The sequence below is a fragment of the Cyanistes caeruleus genome, chromosome Z, assembly GCF_971803275.1.
Source record: "Cyanistes caeruleus chromosome Z, bCyaCae1.hap1.1, whole genome shotgun sequence".
NCBI lineage: Eukaryota > Metazoa > Chordata > Aves > Passeriformes > Paridae > Cyanistes > Cyanistes caeruleus.
The window spans coordinates 71,450,514-71,465,554 of NC_141732.1; the positions used below are offsets into that span (position 1 = coordinate 71,450,514).

At 43.9% G+C, this 15,041-nt stretch overlaps 1 protein-coding gene across 9 annotated transcripts in view; it reads left to right on the forward strand.

Annotated features, from left to right (window-relative positions):
- Positions 1–15,041, forward strand: part of PDZD2 (PDZ domain containing 2) — a 201,780-nt gene that overhangs the window by 133,437 nt on the left and 53,302 nt on the right. For 5 of the 9 annotated variants that reach the window (XM_086870110.1, XM_086870111.1, XM_023943889.2 and 2 more), the window contains 3 exons: positions 39–441; positions 13,279–13,421; positions 14,050–14,182. In XM_086870110.1, the coding sequence (XP_086726236.1) occupies positions 39–441; positions 13,279–13,421; positions 14,050–14,182 (679 nt within the window). The remainder of the gene's footprint in view (positions 1–38; positions 442–13,278; positions 13,422–14,049; positions 14,183–15,041) is intronic. The other 4 variants (XM_086870113.1, XM_086870116.1, XM_086870115.1 and 1 more) reach the window with 1 other exon arrangement.

Consider the following 15,041-nt stretch of genomic DNA (forward strand, 5'->3'; position numbering starts at 1 on the left):
GAGTGGTCGGTGATCCTCACGCATCCCTTTCCTTGCAGTTACCTGGCCGAGCAGTGCTGGAATGGCGGCTTTGTCTACCTGATCATGTTGCGCCGCATCAAGCGCAAAGCCCCTCTGCCTCCCTCCAATGGCAACAACAGCAACAGCTGCGACCCCAAAGCCAAGCCCAGCCCCGAGCCCGGAGACAGAGCTGCTCAAAATGGGAAAAGGACCAGGAAGTTCGGGGTCATCACCAGGACACCAGGCAGCAAGGACAACAAGGAGAAGCTGGGCTCAGAGCACGGTAATGGGCACTGCACCCCGATGGAGGTGGAGGTTGCTCAGCCAGAGACCTCTGAAGCAGAGAGCAACGGGGAAGAGCAGCACCAGGGCACCGGGGCACTGTACCGGGGCCGGCTGTCAGATGCTGGCATGCCAGACATTGGGGACCAGGCTGCCCAGGTATGTTTGCTTTGATTCTTCTAGAGAAGAAAGGTGTGCAGGTGTGTAAGCCAATTAGATTGATTTCTCAAGCAATTTCAGTGCTCTGACCTTGGGCTGAACCTGTAGGTGACGAGCTGTCAGGGCAACCAGCTGTGGGATGGCATCTAAAACAGGGGGGCAAGAGGACTGGAGAGTTAAATGATAATTGTTTGAAACCTCTGTCATACTGCAGCTCTGATGGAGGGAGGTCCTTCTATCTCTTGACCTGTCAGGGTCGGCCTCAGGATTTTTTGTTGATACAACTGATGACCCTACAACACTGGAGCAGGAGGTGTCAGTAGAAGATGATAATTTTGTCCTTTGGAGCTTCATGTTTAGCTGTGCCTGGACTTGATGTCACCTTACAGTTCATGTTAACACTGGGATTGAAGCTTTCCTTTTTGATGAACCAGACCATATTGCATGTATTTGTGTTACAAAACTTGTTTGGCCAGAGTCTGGGAACCACATGGAAGTAATTGTGGATTTTGCTTAGAGTTGATGAGATGGACAATTTGTTAATGTTTGGGACAACAGTGGGATTGGGGCTTTCATTGCTTCTCTCTTGCTCCTAATGGAGATCTTGGGGTTTGTTGCCTGTCTAGAATTGCAGCATTGCTGGATGGAGGAAAATAACCCAAGCCTTGATCAGGTTTCAGTATGCATCTATCACCAGAAGCACTGTCTGCCAATCTTTCCAGAGGCACTGATAGTATAAACAGATGAAGGCTGCTTTGTTGGGCTTGGGGCTGGCTGCAGCAGCTGGTTTTGGTTTTAAGACTTCAAAGCTGGTAACAAAGCACTGTGAGTGGACATCTCATCACTAAATTCTGTTAAGAAAAACAGGGGATTAAACGTGCCCTCTGAATTAGTGCTCCTCAGCACTACGCCAGGGTAGTGGTGATCGTGGTTGTAAAGTTACAGTAATTTAATTTAAAGTACTTCATAGGAGCTAAAAGCAATTTAAAAAAACCTCTGATTTTTAAAGAAGCGTAATTGTAAAAAGTTGCTCTTCACATCAGTGAGACATTGGATTTTATGGTGCAACACAAAGGGTATGGTGTTTGTGTGTGTGTTCTTGCAACTCTCATAACTGTAGTTATTCTGAAAGAAAACATTAAAATCTTAAAAATAAATAAGTGAATCATTTGGCATTTTGAAAGTTCTGGTCCATATAAAGGCTTCTTGAATCTGTTCTGAAGATGTCTAATTAAACACATGTTATAAATGAAGTCAATGAGACTTTTTTTTTTTTGAAGTGGAAAGCCAAAAAATATATATATGTAAAAAAAAAGAAACTCTTGATCCAGAGCCATCTCGTGCTAGTGCTACCTTGATGTTTTGAATTATTTTGGTCTGAGGAGTAAATTGTTAAATTCAGAACATATATGTATCAATGTGAGCAATAAATACATTTTTAATGCAAAGCACATACAGGATGGCTTTGTAAAATGTAAAAACATAGCTGAGGCACTGGAAAAATTCAAGAGCTGTAATCTGTTCAGTTGTGGTGTAGTGTCATTTAGTAAAATTGCTTCTCTATTTTTTTTTAATTTTTATTTCCTCCCCATCTCCCCTCCCCCCCCCCATATTTTGCTTAGAAATATGACCTCTGTCTGTGTCAGTACTAATAACATTTTCCTGACATTTGAATGAGGAAAAATGTGAATAGCTGGAGCCTGAATAGTATGCCTCACTCATCCTTTGCTTTTTAAAGACCAGCGGGCATTATAGAGGCCCATCACTTACAGCATCTGTGGGGTTGCTGCTATCAGAGTAAGGGGTGGCTTAATTTAGTTTCTTAATAAGTACTGAATGGGGACATTGAATAAAATTTTCAAAATAACTTGTTTCCTGTTAAAGAAAAAAGGGAAGGAATAAATATACTTGGGAGCCTCAGATCTCACTTCCAGCTCCATTTTCAAAGCATGACCTGGCACTCAGGCATGTGAGATCCAGTCATGTCAGGAGCCTTTTGAAAACGGCATCCAGGATGTCCTGTCAGAAGTTGCAGCCTCCTTCCAGGCTTCAAAGCGTGAGCCAAACCTCCTGCAGCTGTAGAATGAGTTATCTCCTCCTGAGCAGGGACAGGGTGCGTTGGCAGGGCACCCTTGCCATGGGGAAAGCAGCTCCATCCCTGCTGCTTGCCCCATGCTTGCCATCTCTTCCACATGTTGACCAGTTGAATATCCAGGGCTGTCAGTCCTGTGTCCTTGGGGAGCACTGTTTTTGCTTTCGGGGGGAGAACCAGCCTGTGGCAGACTAGAGGTTGGCTGCAGGTAGCAGAAAGGGCTTTGAGAAGCCGCTCAGAGACCAGCATGGATGTGGGAGGACCTCACTGGTCCTCTCCACTTCTCTTTTCCCATCCCAGGAGGCAGACTGGAGCTTTACTGAAATTGAAATGTCTAGGAAAATTGAGTCTAGGAAAATTCCTTTTGTTTTCTCTCTCTGTAGGAAGTTAGTTTGAAGTTGTAACCAAAATAGGGCAGAAGAGGGTGGGGTTGATCTGCATGTCTTCAGCCACTGCTATTTTGATCCCACTGGCCAGCTCATGGCCATTGCCTAAGGGATGCTGTGCTGGGAGAGCTTTTGAGGCATCTACATGCCATTCCAGTGCCTTTTGCTTTCAGGGTGCTTCTCCCACAAGCATGGGGTTGTTCTGCCATTTTCTTTCCCATTTTTTCTGTGCATGCTGCTTATAACAGCAATGCTGGATCGTGAAACGACAGGCGAGATGAATACAGTTTGTCGAGTGAACCTGCCAGGAGATTCCTGTGTTACTGGTTTGTGTGCGTGTGCCAGTCCCCTTCTTCAGGCTTGCTTTCATCTCTCCGATCTTGATCTGTCTCTCCTTGCACTTGGCATTGCTATCGCTGTGTATAAACAAATCTGCTAGGCTGTCTGCTGGTATGTAACCCTCAGTAAATATTGTACCTGTCAATTAGCAGGCAGCATTTAATGTTTACAGGTGGTTAAGTTATGCTGCAATATTTTTAGGATGAACCTAAATGACTTTCAGAAATGTGAGGATTCAAAGTGGCAAAATTGTGTATCTGCCTGACAGGAAGATCTCAGATCTGGAGAGTAGACCTGACCTTGGAGAGGACCCAGGCTGGCAGCAGTGGGAATCAAGGGCAGTGATTTAAAATTAGGCAGTCTCTGAGCTGGAGTAATGACCCATCACATCCTGTGAAGACTGGGGAGCTTAAACACAGATATCAAAGTTTACTTCTTTTATTCAGTGGCCTGAGACAGGGTGTAGTTTTGCAGGGTAATTACACAGGCACAAATGGAAGAGGAATATGGGAATGAGCTGCTGGAGTCCACTGAAAATGATAAAAGGAAACTGAGCTTTCCTCACAATATTCCAGTCCTGTGGTTTCACTGTGGTAGAACAGAATCTCTCAGTTTTGTACTCGGTTTTCTCTGTCCTGTTGTTTTTTTGGAAGATCTGTAGACAGCTTCTATAGTTGTTCAGCCCCTAAGGAGTGCCTGGAGATGGCCAAATACAGCTGACATGAGCAGGGATCAGCAGTAGGACTGAGGTTTGCAAAGACCAGATGAGGAGTGGCTGGAGTGCGGTTGTCAAAGGGGACTCAAACTGATCCAGGTTTGGCTGGCATGATGAGAAGTTTGGCTTTCAGGTTTGGCTTTCATTGATGAAGCCAGAGGAAGCTTGGACAAAGATGAGTTGTACCAGAACAGACCAGCCACCAGGGCTTCCTCCAGCCCCAGCAGGATGCTCTGAAAGCCCTTAAAAACCCAGCTGTAAAAAAAGCAAAACCAAGACATCCCCCAAAATGCCCTTGAATTCTCTTACTTCCTTATATATATAAGACCAAAATATTAAGGTCTTGAAATCCAGATCCAAATTTATCAGCGACTGGTGGAAACTGTGTAAAGGACATTGGGCAGTGAAAATGCTTTAATAGTTAAGGGAAGCAGGTGACAGGGGCTGGAGCTGTGCATTTCAGTATTTCTCCAGTGGCAAAGATACATGACATGGAAGGAGTTCAGGGTATCCTGGGTAGTGGTGGTACTGTGGGATTGTGGTGGGATGCCTTTCCAAGATAGAAACAGATCAGCATCTGGTGGTTCTGCAAACTGTGTGTGATGCTTTTCTGAAGTCAGTGTACCATCTATTAACAAAAGGAGAGAAAGAGGAAGGCAAGGAAATGTTAATGCCTTGCCTCCTAGAGTTTTTTGGGCAGGTCTGGGCTATAGCAGTGCTTCAGGATCTTGGCTTTATGCTGTTAACCCCATTGCTCTGGTCTCAGCCCCCAGAGCAGGATGGCTGCGTAGCCATCTTTGTTCTTACAGCCCAACTGAGCCCAGCTTGCATGGACCACAACCCTCTCCAGACATGTGAGCCTGTGCACAAGTGCACACAGAAATGTCTGTATGTAGAGAACCAGCCAGGACTTGCTTTTATACTGCATGGTACATTTTATCAGCAGCTCTTCACATTCTTGGGGCCCATTATTGCTTTCTTACTGACATGGCTCATCTCGGGTGGGGATGAATGCTTTTGAATTGCGTTTTACTTTGCAGTTAGGGAAGGCTGACAGCCTTTTCTACAGCAGTACTTGCCAATTAGTGTTGGTAAATGCCAGCATTACCTTGACTTTTGGTTAGTGGAAAATGTTCCTTATCTTGCCAAGCAGAAGAGGAAGGCTAATAGCACATTACAGGAATCAAAACATGAGGCTTGAGATAATGTAATGGCTTTAAGCATTTTACTATTTCGTTAAACTTGATGGGAAAGAAAAAAAAATTCTCACGCTTTTGCTGTACCGAAATGTGAAACTTGCTGTGAGCAAGGTAGTCCAGTGAAGCTACTGAAGCTAAGCTGCTTTACATCAATTTTTTTTTGGCAACCTAAGCAGTAATTACTGTTTCATCAAGGCTTTTATGGGATTCTTATGATGCACGGTTTAGACATAAATAACACTGGTTTTAGGTGTTAATGTAGATACTTTTAGTCATGTAAAGGCCTTCCTCAGAATCTGATTCAGTTGTTAACATCTTTTTATCTGTTGTGTTTTCTCCCAACTTTCATTAACATGGATCCTGGGGCTATCTACTGTCTTGAAGTTTTAATGTGCACTGTGATAAGCATGTCTTCCCTCTTTGTTGCCTGTTTTGGGTTGTAAACTCTCTTAGGGACAAGGGCTGTCTTTTAATTGTAGCTCTACAGCACTGACAAAACTTGGCCTTGTTTTTGCTTGGGGTTTTAGGAAGTGCTTTGATGTAACTAGCAGTGAAATTACAGTTAATATTTTTCGCTGCCAGTTATGTTCCACCTTGCCATAAAACAACAATCGTCACAATTTTCTGGGGTTAAGTCACTTGCTGCCAATTTTTTTCAACTGACTTAAGATTTGCCTGCCTTTGCTGTGATTTAAGTGATAGCTGCAGCTGCGGTGCTGTAGACTTTAATTTTGGGTAGCAACCTGTCCTTGTATCTTGTTTTTGTACTGAATTTTCTAAGGGTGCTTGGATGTAGAGATAGGCAGGTAATGGATAAGTTACCATGTGTTGGTTTTAATGTGTCACCTTGAAACGAGGTGTCACTCTTGGAAATAAGCTGTCCCCAAAGGCAGCACAGGAATATTCAAGGTTCTATTGCAGGAGGTCTCAGCCATACCCAGCTATCATAAACCGTAGGTGAAAGCACCCATATGAAAACATTTCCCACCCACACAGAAAGTGGGTGTTTGAGACTTTTTTCCTTAATATTTTGTGTGCCATATTAAAGATACAGCAAACCCACAACTGAAATGCAAATGACTAGCTTTAGCTGAAATTCAAGTTCACACCATTTTGTGTTTTAATCATTAGGTGCAAATAGTTGAAACCAAGTGGACATGCCTAAAAATAGAGTGTGTTTTCTGCTTAGGTGCTGTAATGTTTCAGGCATTTGTTGGAATTATAAAGCTACATAGGCTTAATTTTTGAGGCAGCGTGCTGAAAGCACTGAGCAAACCCAAAAGATTCTTGCTGGGGACAGATGTAGTACCAGTCCCCATGAGACACTCCTCTTTAGCTGACATCAGTATGTGGTTACCTACTCTAGGCTGGGCTTTAATCTGCTGCAGGCTGCAAGGGTCTTTTCTGAGAAATTTCAGACTAACCAACCAGCCATTCCCAAAAGCCCACCCAGGGCATGAGACTGAGTGAGGTACTCAGTGCAGTGCAAAGACTTGTAGCACTTAAAAGCCTGAGCTCCTCAGGGGCAATTGCCTGGCAGAAACCCCCAGGCTCAGAGACAGAGGAGGAGATCCTTTGTCTGATCTCACAGTAATGATTCAGCTGATGGCAAGAGTGGAACAGTTCAGAGAGGTGCAATCCAGATGGTGATGGTTCAGGATGACAAATGATTCCAGCAGATTTTTGTAAGGGGTGATGGTATAGTTCAGGTGCTTGCAATGGCTGATGAAATGTTTAAAGCCCTTGCTGAGGAAATGATGTCAACAAGCCGTCTGTCTCAGGAGATGGATCCCTGGGTAACAGTCTTGCTTAAAGTCGTGGAATTTTCATCCACTCTGCTGTGCTGTCTGTTTTGTGTATTTTAATTATGTGTTTGTGTTTGGGGGATGGTATGTTTTTGCTTTTTACTGTTCCCCAGGCTTCATCCCCAAGGATACTTCTCTTTTCATGGGGAAAGTACTCAAATTTTAGTGAAAAGATGCCAAGTGTCTGGCGGCTGTTTGTCCAAACAAGGGGACTTAGGAGATCAGGAACCAGCGGTTGAACGCAATCACAGTTGTGTCTGTGCTCCTGACTCCTACTTTGAGGACACAGAGAATTTATATCATCAATGCTGTGTGATTCCTGTTGGGTTTGAGGATTTCTCCCCCTCTTCTAAGTAGTGTAGGAGACACACCGTGTGGCTTACATCTTCCAGAGGTAGAAGCCAAAGGCTTCAGTGGTTCAGCATTAAGAAATTTTCATAGGCAGAAAAGATGGATGGGTAACTCCTGTTCTTGGAATAACTTACTGGTTAAGAAATTTAAGATTATTTGCCTCCCCTGCTTTTGATTTACCTTGGAGTTGTTTAGCTTGCTTGTGTAACAATGAAAACAAAACCCAGGGTAGTAGATGAAAGCAGGAGTCCTGCTTTCAGAGCAGCCTTAAAAATAACCTGGCTCAGATTGGATTAAAAATACACTCATTACCCACTAATGAAATAATTGCTTTGTTATGAATCTGCAAAAATCAGATTTTGGCATGATTTTCTGGTACTGAGTCATTCACATTAATATCTGTGAAGAGTGATTGCTTTTGACTGTATCTTAAGACTAATGTGTTCAAGCTGCTCACCTGGTATGTGATGGTGCAAGTTAATTCCCCAGCTACCAATCTGTCTGTCCCACCTGCCTGCTGGGGAATGGGGAATAGTGGGAGGAGACAGGATGTGATCCAAGGTGGGGCAGGGAGCTGAGCAGTGCTTTTAACTTATCTCACATCAGTGAAGGATGCTGGGCAGGGGTATATGCTGGTGTGGCCATCCCAATGTTCTCCCTGTTCATGTAGAGAAGGTTGTTGCACTGCAGGTCTGAATGTCACGTGTTTCAGTTCAGGGCATTTTGTGCTGGTTTTCAGCTCTGTGTGATCAGCATGCTGTTTGCCAGCTGCTGTGAACCTTATTGAAGCAAATTTTTATAATGCATGGAACTTAGAACTTTCCCTTAAGTGTCACATTTCCAGAGCAGCTTCATGGTGAGGAAGATCTCACTGCTTGCTTCTGCTGCACCTAGTGGGAAACCTTGTGAAGTTTGTGAGTGTCAACTGGTCCCTGCAGACAGACAGTAAAAACCCACGTTGTATTGTGGAGGGGGGAGGGAGACGTCCTGTGGGCTGCATTAGAGTCCATGTCAGTCAGTCAGTGTGTGCATACAGACTTTGCATGGTTATTGATATTCTTATCAGGGCTTATCTCTGTTTTTGTTTTAAAATTCTTACATATTTACATCATCTTTGTCTGAATTGCTGCTGTGACAGAAAGTGCTTTTTCGTAGACAACTATTTTACATTTTCCATTTTACTGTCTGGTGTTTTAACTACTTACAGTGTTTCTGTTTCCATTTGTTTACACCTTGCTCCTGCCAAGCTTGTCTTTTATTAAAGATTTCAAAGCAATTTTTTTTCTTCTGTATATACAGATTTGCAGCTTCTTGAACATGGCACAGTCAAAATAAGTCAAACCCCTTTAAAATCCCCTGCAATTAGCTAGTGAACGGGAAGTGGGGGAAAGAATGGCTCCAATGTCTTTTGCTCATTTATTTATTTATTTTCCTCAACACTTGGAGGAAAAACGTTCCTTTTTGTTTTATTAATGATGTGCTTATGAAATGGAGCGTTTGATGGTGTGCACTCGGAGCAGGCGGAAGGCGAGCTTCCCCACGTCGCGCTGGCAGTGCGCTCCCTTTCTGATCTGCAGCACTCTTAGTTTATTCCAGATGTAGGCTTGCTCTCAGCAGAGGCTGCCTGATGTACAATGGCTTCACGGTGGAGAAAAAATGGCCTGTGGGGACCCACTGGAAGCTGACAGTTGTATTCTCTATTCTCACTTGCGGTCTGTTACATAAGATGACCCTTCCCCTGAGGGCCTCCCACTCTGCAATTAATCCAAGTAGAATATTCACACTGTCTTTTAAAACATTTTAATTATTTGTAACCTAGGCACTTTGAAGTTGATCAGATTCAAGTGGAAAAATCTGGTCCAAAGGGCTGCCTGCTTGAAAGAGCCAAGTTGGGAGGAAAGTTGAGTCACCAAGAGTGATGTAACTGTGGAGAAAAGAAATTAGCCATTAGTCCAGCTGCAGCCTGACTTGACCATTTGTGTTTCTGTTTGCTGTGTGAGGGAAGTCAGAAAATGCAAGTCTGGAAGGGAATTCAAGAGATGACCCAATCTCATCTCCTCCTCCAAGACTGACTTTGACAAATGTTGGCTTACCATGTTCATGAAATCCTTTGTTGGGAGGAATGCATGTAGGCAGGGCTGCTGCTGCCTGGGATTACAAGCAAAGTCTGTGGGGTGGATCTGGGCAGAGTTAAGGTTTGGTCAAGTCCCTAACAGTGAATTTTTGCTTCTTACTGCTTTGAAACTCTCAAAGCATGCATGTCTTTCTGAGTGTCCATCTTGGCCAAATCTCAGGTGAATTGCATGTTATTTTTTGGATTGTCATATACAAATACTCATCTTATGTTACATCACGAGCTGGTTCTAAAGTGCTGTACATGGTGCTTGTGTCTGGCCTTTGGCTAAGAGATATGGTTTAGTCTCCTAAGGAGTAACTAAGGCTGGATATCACCTGGTCCCTGGCTGCAGTAGGAGCTGGGAGTGCCTCGCTCTCTGTCCTTGATGAGGATTTCTGGAGCTTGAGACTGAGCTGGCATCAGCACATCTGTGCTTTGTTCTTGAAGTGATTTTGCACTGAGAGCAGTGAGTGCACATGTACAGATTTCTTGTGTCACTGGTGAACAAAGCTGAGAGGAGGTTATTCTGAGTTATTTATAAGTGAAGCTGTGTGAATAATTCTGAGAGGATGGGAAAATTCAGATGTTAACAGAAATATGCAACTGCCAGCAGCTGAGCAGCAACTGGAATCGCGCAGCTGATCAACAGAAGAGCGGTCAGCATTTAAACTCATCTTCTGGGCAGGGATTAAGCAGGCTCCAAGGGCAGTGACATCATATCTGCAGAATGCCAAATCTAACTACACTTGGAGTTTCCTTTGGGTATTGCAAGTCTCTGGAGTGGAGCGGATGCACCAGAGTCCTAGCTTTCATTTAAAGAGTGAGTTTTTAGTCTTTATTCATGAAGGAAAGCTTGAAAATTGGATACTTCAAAACTTTTCAAAAATAAACACATTCATTACTATTTTTTTTTCTTTTTCTTATTTTTTAAAGCATTTAAGCTTTGTGTAGTTGAACCCAGGAGTCCCCAGTAGCTCAACAAAACCAGCTTTAAGTAAAATTTAAATGCATTTATAAATCCTTGGAATTGGCACAGAGCTTTGCTATTAAGGCTTTCCTGTGATGGACTCACATAAGATGCACGTTCAAAGCAGTACCATTTTTAGCTAGCTGTGAAGTATCCTGTCCTGTGCTCTCTGTACAAAAGACAGGGCAGCTTCATGGGGAGGGAAAGGGGGTTTTGCTGGACATCTCCTTTCTCCAGAGGCCACATGGAGAGGCTGGCAGTCTGCTCTTTAATACATAGCTTTCAAAATCTGGGAGAGACATCCCTCAGAGGTAGCGTGTGTTGGTGGGGGGTGTTTGCTTTCAGTGCGTGGTTAAGTGAAGAGCTATGAATGTTTTATGAAGAAATGGGAAGGAACAGTGAGGGGTTCTGATTTCCATCTGATGACCTGAGTTGTTTATTCCCAGTGAAATGCCTGCGACTGACCAAGGACTGAAGGGACAACCTTTTCTTCCACAGGAGTTGGTGACTGTGGCATTTGAAAATGAGTGAAAGAAACGTATGTTTGGGCATGTGCCAGATGGTTTTGTTGTCTCTGTTGTGGATGTGTTTTTCTGCCCATGTTTCGACTGAGTAGTGCTTTACTTCACAAGTGCTTTTGATTGCTTTGCAAGGGCTTTCAATTTTAGTGAGCATTCAAAGGGAATGAGATCGGTGCTTGCATTCAAGAGCAGCAGAATCTTGCCATTTGCTCTTATTAAGTGCTCTGTAAATGAATATTTGAGAGTTGGTCAGTTAAGAATAAATTTGGAAATTTTTCTATAAAATGTGTGATAGTGAAGATTGTGTAATAAAATGTGCTAAGGAGTGCAAGCCAGGCACATCGTGGGCCTTGGTGTAACTTATGTTCCAAAAAGCTTTTGCGAGTCATTGATGGCAATTTTATGACTACATTGTTAAACTTTATTGGAAAGTCTGCTTCCAAACTTGGTTTAACAACGGGACATTCAAAGTGGCATCTTACGAGGAGAATGGATAGTCATCCTTTCAGCCTGGGCTTGGTTGGGGAAGGCAGAAAGATTGTATTTCTCTGTTGTACTGTCTTCATTATGTGTGCAAGGTACTTCATAGCAATAAAACTTCTCTGGAGCATTTTCATGCTGTAGTTCAGTTCTGTTTTTTAACTAGATAAATATAGTTGACTCTTGCCCCTGCATTTAACACAGTGTCTCATGTGTCACTCTAATTTATTTTAAAGCATCCTCTGTCCTGACATGTCCTGTTATTCAGCAGGAGACTGTGCTTATATGAAGGCACTGAAGATCCCAGTTAAACCTGCTGGGATATTGCCTATCTGCAAGCCTTTCAAGTTAACAAATTATCCACAGGTGTATGTTTTCAGGCTCAAACTTTTGGGTCACCTCTTATGGAATCTGGTTTGGATTTTCTGTTTCTCCTACCTGTGGTCTAAGGGCTGGGATTCATTAGTATTATAGTTGTAGTTATTACTAATATTCATGTTAACATTAGTAATATTAGTATTGATGCTTATTAATTATTCTTGTTATTTTTTGCCTGATTCTTAAAATATCATTGTAGATACTGACCTCTTCGTTCCTCTCTCTGAGAAAGATGGATTTTAAAAGTTACAGGGATCAAGTGGGGAAAAAACCTCACATTTTCTTCACTTAATACGCTAATAAACAACAGTGGCCTAAAATCTGCAGGTTGCTGCCACAACCCTTGGGTTTGCTGATAAATTTAGCAGTTCTCCTTCTCAGAAACAAGCAGCAATTTGTGCATGCTCTTCACAGTTTGCTATGAAATTTTAATCATCTTTGCTACTTGGGCGTTCGGGTACTGTGAGAATGTTACTTGTGTGCATAACACACCCAGTCAGAAATAGCTGACTTGGTGCCTGGTGACTACAACACATGGCTTAAAAATTGCCTCTGAATTGTGCATTTTGCTGTCTTGCAAGCTTGAAAACTTCCAAGGGTTTTTCGTATTTCTGTAGTCCTGGTTTTTCCTCTCTGTGACAGTGTCCTGACAACTGCCTTACTTGTCTTGCTTGCTTGTTTTTCTCTTCCCTTTTTTGCTCTGCTGATACTGTCACACTTGTGTTTCCTTGTGCCCAGTACTGCCAGTAGGACTCGTGGGAGCTAGTTTCTGTTTTGCATTTCATTTTGCTCTGGAGTTCGTTAACTGCTTTTTGGTTAAATCTTGATAGCAATTAAAAATAACCAAAACCAATAAAGGTGTCTTGAACACTGCTTATTACCTTACTTATATGGAAAATTATTCTCCACAGTGGGTAAATTTATTATTTACAATCTGTGCAACAGCTGCCCAGTAAGAAATACTTGATTGGCAGCTGATAATTTGAAGTTGGCCGTTTTTTTCCTATGTCTCAAATCCTGCAAGCTCTTCTGGAGGGGGAAGGACTGCTGTGTGATGAGAGTCTGGTCCCTGCTGCAACAGCAGCTGCACCACCTGATGTTCAAGGTCCCCCTTGAACCACATCTTGCTCCTCTGCAGCCCTGCACGGCTCATCCTGGAGTTTTGGCGAAGGGGTTTGAGGCCACTGGTTGCTCCGGAAAGCATCAGGGCATTGAGAGCAGTGCCTCTGGGTGGCTCAGAAAGGCTGCAAACACCCCTGCAAGGAAACTACTTCGTGCTGACCCTGCTCTGTGCTGCCTTCTTTCTTCCTCCTTCGCTTGGACCACAGCTAACATAGCAAAGCTCAGCAGAAACACCAGTATAGCTTGGGCTATACAGGTGTGTGGTGATGGGCAGCAAGGTGCTAAATAGCTCCTTCCCATACCCTCCCAGCCCTCTCTTGGTATTCCAAATCCAAAATGAAGGACTTTCTGCACGTTTTCTCTCAGCGAGAAGGTTGCCGCATATGGAAGATGCACATCCTGAAGGGGACGGACGGGCTGGGAATCCAGATAACAGGAGGCAGAGGGTCGAAGCGGTCCCCTCACAGCATCATCGTCACCCATGTGGAGGAAGGCGGCTCTGCTCACAGGTGAGGCGACAGTGGTGCCTTCATGGTGGTGGGTGTGATGGAATATCCATGGCCATCGCTGTTATCTGGGTTCATAAGAAGAGTTTAGGAGTTTTTCCCTCCAGTGGTGTGAGGGTGAGAATATGGCATATTAAGACTAAAGATTTATTTTTGTGTTTGATCACTGAAGCTTCTAGAAGGTTTTGTCCAAACTGTAGACAGATCAAACACTGGTGGTGGAGGGAAAACCAAGGAGCCTGACGGCTTGTAGGGTTTTTCCACCAGGTCTCTTTTTAAAAGGTTTGCCTTTCCCATGGGATCAGCTGCACAACCCCTGGGTGCTCACTGACAGCCCTGAAGTGAAGATGGGGCTTTTTTTGCTGTTTACTGACCTAATCCAGTGGGTCACAGAGAAGACTTGTGGGCTCTCGGCCCTGCAGAGGGTGAAATGCCCTGGTTATAACAATGATTTCCTGTGGGCACCTTTCTGAGCCCCTTTTTCTAGAAAGTAATACTGCACTGATCAGTGCAAGCGTAGTTTAGTGAGATCATATGTTTTCCATGCTGCCACATCCCACCATGTTCTACGGGAGCCCAGCACTGTGACAGAACCACCCTGCAGCTCCCTGTTCCCACTCTGTTTCTGCAGGGATGGCAGGCTGATGGCTGGCGACGAGCTCCTCATGATCAACGGGCAGTCGCTGGTGGGGCTCTCCCACCAGGACGCCGTGGCCCTCCTCCGCTCGGCCGCTGGCCTGGTGCAGCTGGTGGTCTCCAGCAAGGTACAGCCGTCTCCTGGGTGGTCTCACAAATGTACATCCACAAATGTTTGTGCAAGTGCTGCGTGAAAAGGGCATGTTTTCCATAGGGAATCACGTGTGCGTGTTTGCTGCTCTAAATTTAATGCGCACTAAGGGGAAATATATCAATTGCTGCCATAAATCTATGGCAAATCAGCACAGTATAGACCAAATTAATGATTTGCTTGTACTGTCACTGTCACTCAGTGTGCAGATGAGTATTTATTCATGCAGACATTACCTAAGTTTTGGCAAAAACCATTTTCTTAAAATTATATGCTAAGTAAAGCAGGCTGTTCTGAGCCTCTTCTGCTTCCTGCCTTCACAGCCTGTGTACCTCTCATCTTTGTTCTGTGTGCCTGAGATTTCTTGATGATGATCTCTTGGCTTGAGTTCCTTATTTTGTCCTTGTTAATAGCATGGAGTGGAGCTCTTACAGATAAAGGAATGTGAAAGTTCAGGGAAATGAGAGTGAAACTCATTTATCAGTTGGACTCTTCGTTCTGCCTTTATCACAGGAGAGGCAGAGGGGATATTACATAATATTTTTCTTCTTTGTTTAAGAAAATCCTGCTCACCTCTATTTTCTCTTCTCCCTGGATCATATCCTGCTGCCCCCAGACCTGAGTTGCTGCAGGTGTTTGGTGGGTGGCCGGTCGACTCCCAGAAGCAGCTAGGGGGTCTCAAATTAGGACCTGCCTGCTTGGGTGGAGGTCACCAGGGCCTTTGAGGTGGTTACAAGATCATCTCAGCCCAAACAGAGCCCTCATATACCCTGCATTTCCAGGGTGTCAGCAAACTGCTATGTCAGTATTTTAAAATTTTTTCTTGGCTTCACCTT